Source organism: Corylus avellana, chromosome ca10, assembly GCF_901000735.1.
Source record: "Corylus avellana chromosome ca10, CavTom2PMs-1.0".
Taxonomy (NCBI): Eukaryota; Viridiplantae; Streptophyta; class Magnoliopsida; order Fagales; family Betulaceae; genus Corylus; species Corylus avellana.
This window is the reverse complement of record NC_081550.1, coordinates 12,009,189-12,016,996: the sequence shown is the minus strand read 5'-3', so window position 1 is coordinate 12,016,996 and position 7,808 is coordinate 12,009,189. Positions and strand designations below refer to the sequence as shown.

The window sequence follows — 7,808 nt, the reverse complement described above, 5'->3', positions numbered from 1 at the left end:
GGCGGAAACCATATAAGAGCACTAGCAGCAAATGCCCTATATGTCATTCCATTGACTATGTTTAGGAAAAATTTGAAAAGAATCACAAAGACCTACTCATATCAGATTCGTTACATTTAATCAACCCTCATAGATTGCTACAATGTTTTCCAATGTGTAAAGAAACCAAAAGTGGTTCTATATACATTATTTTAATATAAACAATTCTTTCTTCTTTCATCTTTCATCTTTTTATCTTTAATTGAGAATTGTGTTGAGATTTTGTATAAAAAGTAAAATAAGAAACTTGTATTTTGTAAAGAAATAATATTTTAATGGTACGAGTAAATATAAGAGAAACTATTATGAAATATATTTCATAGAAAAGCAAAAAATAGTTTTATTTCCTAAACTTACAAAATATCAAGTGAAAACTACTGCTAGTGCTCAAGAAATAATGATAATAATAATAATAATAAAATTTGGCCACTAGATTTTAGTTGATGTTAGTTTATGAGTTGGAAGCCGAACAATAATAACATAAAATCTAGCTTCACCATTATGATTTGGAGAGTAAGCACTGTTCGCCTTGGAATTCAAAAGCCTAAAGCACGTGGACCCTAGCACATTCATCACCATCATGTGATTCACGAAAATGCAATTATGCAACACAAAGATCAGCTAATAGACCGACAGCACCGCATTGCATATTGACAATCTTGATCATGCTTGACCCTGAGAAAATTATCAGAATTACCTAGAAATAGTCATACAGTAGAAACTGCATGCATTAGATTTCTTTCTTTCTTTCTTTCTTTCTTTGTTTTTTTTTTACGTTCATCATTTAAAGTTTTTCATCCATAAATAACAACGTAGGAAACAGAAAATCCGATGTTTAACCCAGCAACCCCCAACAGGCTCGGAAATACATTAAGAAAAAAGAACAAAAAAAAAAAATAAGCATAAGTAAAAGCAGTAACATACAGGAAAAGCCTTGCCATATTGTGAGGGCAACCTAGGCCTACAAAGGCATGAATTAAAAAGGTGAACAGATAGATACTATGTCGTCACTTGGGGTATGATAAAACCTAACTATACAAATCATCTTCATCAGCTCCGCCGGCAGCGGCTGTAAATGGGTCAGATCCTGAAGAGGCCCCAGTTCGTGTCTCAGAGAACCTAAATTCAGTTCCAAAACCCCTAGACTGCTGCAATGTCTGAGCAAATGCCTGGTACTTGCGTATATCAGCATCACTAACACTCCTACGGGCATACTTCATGGACTCTTCAAAATGACCAGCCTTTATCTCAGCCACTTCGTCATCCACGTCCTCATCCATAGCCTCGGGATTCTCACTTCGCCTCCTCTCCCTCTCTATATCCTGCAATAATATCGATTCGAATCATATCCTCAAACTTGGTCAAATTATTTTTGCCAGCAACAAATACTACTACCAAAGGAAAAGGCTCAGGCCATTGGCACTGTAAGCTTTCACAATGCAATTATGCAAAGTATCTACTATCTCGGTCTTTTAGGAATTCAGCTGACTTTGTTTGAACAGATTCATTTTTCTCCTCTTATGAGACCCCACTGTTTCATGTCTTTTTACCTTAACAATGAATGGGGTTGAAAGCCCAGACCCCTACCTAGGAAAGGTGAAGTACCACTTAGCCATGAACACTGATGGTGTTCATTTCTTCATTTCCAAGGATTTCAAAAAACATTACAATTCCAGATTCATTCATCAAAAGCTACAGCAGATGCGCAAATTTAAGGACATGGTGGAAGAACAAATATGCAGAATGGCAATGAAGTATGGTTTAGAGAAAAACAAGATGAGCAAATAAGGATCGAGTCATGCAAACATAACATGCAGGGAATTCATTTTCCACGTCTCCCAAAAATGATAATCAAAAGAAAAATCAAGGACCAGGTACAAAAGAATACCTTTTCTATGTTCTCTCTTATAGCATACTTGCATGCTCGCTGGCATATCTCTGTAATGTCTGCCCCACTGAAGCCTTGAGTATACTTGGCCAGTGCTCTTAAATCAACATCTTTTGAGATAGGTGATTTTCTCAAGCAAGCTTTAAAAATATTATGGCGTGAATCCTCATCAGGAAGAGGAATATAAATCAATTGATCAAGACGACCTGGCCTCAGAAGTGCTGGGTCAATTATGTCAGGTCTGTTGGTGGCTCCAATTATGAACACAGTCTTTTTAGCAGACATGCCATCCATTTCAGTAAGGAGTTGGTTCAGAACCCGATCAGCAGCACCACCTGCATCCCCAACGCTGCTTCCTCTCTGCAACAATGATTAAAATATTACATGTAAATCGAGACCAGCAAATCAAAAAGGTTGAGGTAATAAGCAAAGGAGGACTTAATTATGCAACCCATACAATACAAAATATCAACCATTCATCAGCTCAATTCAGAGCCAAAGTTTTCACCTACTCTGATCTGCAAACAATTACCCATGTATCCCATATACAGTCTGCAATGCAAAGTTTCCAATGACAATTCCTAACAATGCTAGAATAGAAGAAAAAAAAATACTTTTCTTTTTTATGCTGGGAGAATATTTATAAGCTAAAACTTAAAAATCTTGACGTGGTGAAGGATCAACCTGTGTAGCAATGGAGTCAAGCTCATCAAAGAAAAGCACACATGGAGCAGACTGTCGGGCCTTGTCAAAAATTTCTCGAACATTGGCTTCACTCTCACCAAACCACATTGTAAGTAATTCAGGGCCCTTGACACTGATGAAGTTGGCTTGACATTCATTAGCAATTGCCTTGGCCAATAGAGTTTTCCCACATCCTGGGGGACCATAGAAAAGGACCCCTTTTGAAGGTGACATTCCGAATTTCTCAAACTTCTCTGGGTGCTCCACAGGATACTGAACAGTCTGTCACAAAGATAGTGTAAAAACAAAGTTTCAGCTATAAACTGGTTAAAGAATCACAAGAAATACACTGAAAACCAAAAATAATTACCTCTTGAAGCTCCCGCTTAACATTCTCCAGGCCTCCAATGTCATTCCAGCTGACATTGGGCACTTCGACAACCTATTCATCGAAAATCAATCAATTAAAAAGAGGTTAACTACATTAAACATCTGTGCAACATAATCAATGGTTGATTTGGTTCAAGAGAAGATGGATTCCAGCAGAAACTTGAGACATCCCAGCTAAAGAAAGATTCCGACAGAAAAATAAATAAATAAAAATAAAAACTCACTGTTTCACGCAAAGCGGATGGATTGCTTGTTCCAAGAGCAGTATGGAAGTGCTCATTAGTAACAGCCATGGAATTGAGTATCTCAGCATCAATAGATTCATCTTCCAAGTCAATCACATCCATCTTCTCCCTAATGCACTGTAATGCCGCTTCAGTGCAGAGAGCAGCAAGATCGGCACCAACATACCCATGGGTGTCTTTTGAAATTCTTTCCAAATCAACCTGTAGGGTAAACATCAATTATTAGCATATCTTGATGATGACAGGATACGGGAAGAGAAAGTTTAATAAAAATTCAAGCAAATGCTGAGTTCATATATGCAGATTCTGCAGCATCATGCTTAAGTCATAATTAGACCCAAATCAACAGAATCTGCTCCAGATCCAATTTATATTATACCCAGTTTAACAAAGAAGAAGAGAAGTTAACTTACATCATCAGAGAGCTTCATGTTCTTGGTATGTATGCGAAGAACTTCAAGGCGCCCAACTTCATCTGGAACACCAATGTCTATTTCCCTATCAAACCGACCAAACCTTCTCAAAGCTGCGTCAATACTGTTTGGTCGATTTGTGGCCCCAATAACAATAACATGGGCCCGAGATTTCAGTCCATCCATGAGGGTCAAAAGTTGTGAGACAATTCGCCTTTCAACTTCACCATGTGTTTTCTCCCGCTTAGGAGCAATAGAATCAATTTCATCAATAAAAATGATGGACGGAGCATTCTTCTCAGCTTCTTCAAATGCTTTCCGGAGATTGCTTTCACTCTCCCCAGCCAATTTGGACATAATCTCTGGCCCATTGATACAGAAAAAGAAAGCCCCAGTTTCGTTAGCTACAGCCCTTGCTATTAATGTCTTTCCAGAACCTGGGGGTCCATAAAGTAGAATTCCCTTGGGTGGTTTCACACCAATTGATTTAAAAAGCTGAGGGTGCCTTAGTGGCAGCTCCACTAATTCACGAATCTGAGCCATCTGCTTCCGAACGCCACCCACATCATCATAACCAACTTCATCCAACCTATCCTCATCCTCCCTTCTGACAGGTTCCCCCTCGCAGAAGATTTCAGTGTCTGGGGCAACCACACAATACTCCCCTGGGTCTGTTTCGATGACCTTGAACTCTACACTTCTCATACCTCCTCTAACCAGAAATAGATCTCCCTTCCTCACAGGGCGATAAGCCTCCAAGAAATAAGCTGCAAACCCAACATTGGCAACAGTATCATACAACATCAGAAAACGATTGAACCAGTCATGAAATAAAAACACTAACCAACAAAAATAGACATCCAGGTATCGGCAGACATGACAGTGATGTGGATTACCCAACCAAAAAAAAAAAAGAAAAGAAAATGAAAATTTTGGAAAAAGAAACAGAAGAGTGCTTCCTTAAGGCATTTCACCAAATATCTAGTGAGAATAAACCAAAATTTATTCTTTTATAACAATTTCAGCAACCAAGTTCTATTTTGGGGGAACAATTATTATCTGGACACCTCAAATAATTGAAGCACCCAAATAGTAGGACAATACACCAGACAGGCACATAACCCTGTTCAGAAAGCAAGGGAAGAAGTAATGGCCTCAAAAAAAGGCAAAGCTTTAACTTCCCTACAATCTATAAATTATAAATAAGAGAAGAGATTTTGAAAACTAATGCATTCCAGAATGGAGCAACAGAAAAGAAAAAAAAATCTTCTGTTTGAAATAAAAGAATCTAAGAAGCACTGACAAACACATCAAGGGAAGAAAAAAGCAGACATGAGGCAGATCAATACTTACGTTTGAGGTATGCATCAAACAAACTTCCAGTAACACCTTCTATAGTATCATCAACTGGCAGTATGTGGACACGCGTCCCATACTTCACATCAGAGCACTGGTGCACAGATATGACATCTCCAAGCCGAACCCTCAGATTTGATCTAACAACCTTGTTCATCCTAATCTTTGGCTCCTCACATGTATCATCAGCAAGAGCAATGCAGATTGTATCTTTTCGTTTCTTGCCCTGCCACCCAATCCGCCAAATATAAATAAAATAAAATAAAATAAAAACAAACAAAACAATATCAAATGTGAAACATAGACTATCAGGACCTAAAAAGCAAACTATTCCCATCTCTTCAGGTGCCACGACCACTGCATTTATACATTCTAAAGAAGCGTACACATGCAAAAGGGAATGCACCACAACCGCAACAAGAAGTACTACTAAAACACAAAAGCCAGTTTTTGTCAACTGGGAGCTGCAAGAGAATCAAACCCAAACTCATAGTAATTTTGTTGTGATGTCCTACTATTTGGTTTTCAATTGAAAAACTCTTATCCACACAAAAAATGTAAGAAGAAAAAGGCACTACCAAAAAAGAAAAAAATAAAAAATTTCCTCCAAAACTAGATTACAAAACTTCCTATAAAAACTCCATCTTTTCAAAGCACTCAGATTGCTTAAAGAATAACTCGCATGCCAAGGCTCTTTTCCCAATGAGAACATAATGAAACTTGAGGAGCACAATTGGTTTTGCAAACAGGGATTCAAGTCAGAATTTCAATACTGTGGGAGAAACTCTTGCTCTTATCAGTGTTTTGCTCTTTGTTTTTTTGTCTTTTACTTTTTTTGGTGTGTGTGTTGGGGGGAAGTAATGCTACAAGTCCCTCTTGTGTCCCTCTTGAGTCCCTCCAAGAATGATGTGGCTATTAAAATCACCATTGAGCTTGTGATTGATCATTATTAGATTTTTTATCAAATGGTGATTTTAATAGCTACATCATTCTTGGAGGGACCTAAGAGGGACACAAAAGAGACTTCTTAGAACTTAGAAGCCAATTTAAATCAATTGAAATATAGAGCAGACCATGGGCCTGGAATTGGAATTAAAGTCTAATTCCAAAGCATTCAAGCTAACAAAACACCATATCTTAAGGCATTCACGCCACCCATTGGAGTACACAGATAGAGCGTGTGATCATGAATTCCATTCGTTTGAACACTCAATCCCCTAAAATATTAAGGTATTGAGAAAAAGGAAAAAGGAATAAAAAAAAAGAAAAGAAAAAAAAAATAATAATAAAGTAATCTTAGCCAAAGCTTAGAACAAACATCAACACACTCACCCAGTCGGTCCTCAAAGCACAAGTTTACCCCCATCCTCTTTCACAGAAATATTCGAAACATAAAACAGCATCCCATGATTTCGTACCCAAACTAAAGTTCCATTAACACCAAAAGATCCAACCCCGCAACTAAAAGCTTAGCTATGTAGCACAAACCCATGAAGCAAACCCCTCAAAAACCTCTTAACTTTCACACAAACAGGCACACAAAACAACACAAGCCAATTTTAGGAATCAAATTATAAACACCCCCGAAAACGAAACCCGCAGGACGTTACCTTGATGAGAATCGTATCACCGCGGAAGAGCTGTAGCTTCTCCATGGTCTCGGGGTTCAGCGCCACCACCGAGTTGTCATCGTTGACGGCCTCGTCAACCACTAGCCGATTCGGCGACTTTTTGCGCTCCAGAATTGCCGTCGAGAAGTCCTTCTTCCCCGATTTCCTGAAATCACCATCCAGAAAGATTATCGCGAAATTAGGGTTAGAAAAGTTGAAACAAAATTGGGGATAACGAGAGGGGACTAATTTGACTCACGAGTCAGACGATTCCGGTTGGTGAGCCATAATTTTGGGATCGAAAAATTGGGAGGCGAAGCAAATTGGGGGAGAGACGAGAGTAGGGGACGATTTATATAGGGATGGGGGTCCTCGACTGTCTTGTTTGACAAGCTAGAAAGAAGATTGGTCAGGTGGTAGTGTTTGGTTACGGCTATTGGGAGTACGAAACTGAGTTGGAAAACTCTTTCGGCCTGTGAAATGGCTTATACTCTCTTCTTCATGGGCCAAAGCCCAAATACAACTTAGAGGGATCAATATACGGTTAGGCTATCACGTAATTTTCAATATTTTTTTCTTAAAGTTTCAATTAAAATGATGTTCCTTGAAACTATTAAAAACTTGAAATGCATCTTATTTATCCCGTAAAAGACTAAAATGTCCGTAAATTTTTTTTAAAAGACAAAAAAAAAAAAAATTGTAATTCTTTTGTTTTTTATTAAGGGTATTTTTGTCATTTTTTCAGAACGGAATTGGTATATTATTATAGTTTGGGGACTTACCTATAATATTCCCTAAAAGAAAAGATATATTTAAAAGAAATGTTATTTAGTAATGTTACTCAAAAGAATTATCAAGACAAGCACGTGGAGCCCAATACTCCACTTCTCTCTAGGATTGGTTTTGGCGTACCACTCCAATATGGAGTTCATCTTTAGCCGACGTGGACTTCTACTCCAAGTCGTATGAAAGAGCTTTGTTAACCAACTTTTTGCTCTCCTCTTGTCTAAATTGGTTTTGGAGGCCAGGTTTACTTCTCCTACCCGAAGAAATGTTCTATAACCTCTTTTTTTTTTTTTTTTTTTTTGTTCTTTTTAATAGTACATACAAACGAAATAACAAATTACAACAGTAAAAACTAGGCAACCCAAACAAAAAGAGCTTAAACAGAGTAAACATAAAA

At 37.9% G+C, this 7,808-nt stretch overlaps 1 protein-coding gene across 1 annotated transcript; it reads right to left on the bottom strand.

Annotated features, from left to right (window-relative positions):
• Positions 1-819: 819 nt before the first annotated feature.
• Positions 820-7,034, bottom strand: LOC132163382 (cell division cycle protein 48 homolog). Its single transcript, XM_059573651.1, has 9 exons — positions 6,885-7,034; positions 6,626-6,791; positions 5,013-5,241; positions 3,660-4,426; positions 3,226-3,447; positions 2,982-3,053; positions 2,612-2,893; positions 1,928-2,287; positions 820-1,361 (listed from the first exon to the last, which is right to left on the bottom strand). The coding sequence occupies exons 1-9, from the start codon at positions 6,911-6,913 to the stop codon at positions 1,068-1,070; spliced, it is 2,421 nt and encodes an 806-aa protein (XP_059429634.1). The 5' UTR covers positions 6,914-7,034; the 3' UTR covers positions 820-1,067.
• Between the last annotated feature and the right edge of the window lie 774 nt (positions 7,035-7,808).

What these genes read in the sequence shown, in the direction of transcription:
- LOC132163382 (XM_059573651.1), bottom strand. Translation starts at nt 6,913, where the DNA reads ATGGCTCACCAACCGGAATCGTCTGACTC. An exon ending in GTGATACGATTCTCATCAAG is followed by an intron (nt 5,242 to 6,625) that starts GTAACGTCCTGC and finishes ATTGGGTGGCAG; the next exon opens with GGCAAGAAACGAAAAGATAC. An exon ending in ACATGAAGCTCTCTGATGAT is followed by an intron (nt 3,448 to 3,659) that starts GTAAGTTAACTT and finishes TTTACCCTACAG; the next exon opens with GTTGATTTGGAAAGAATTTC.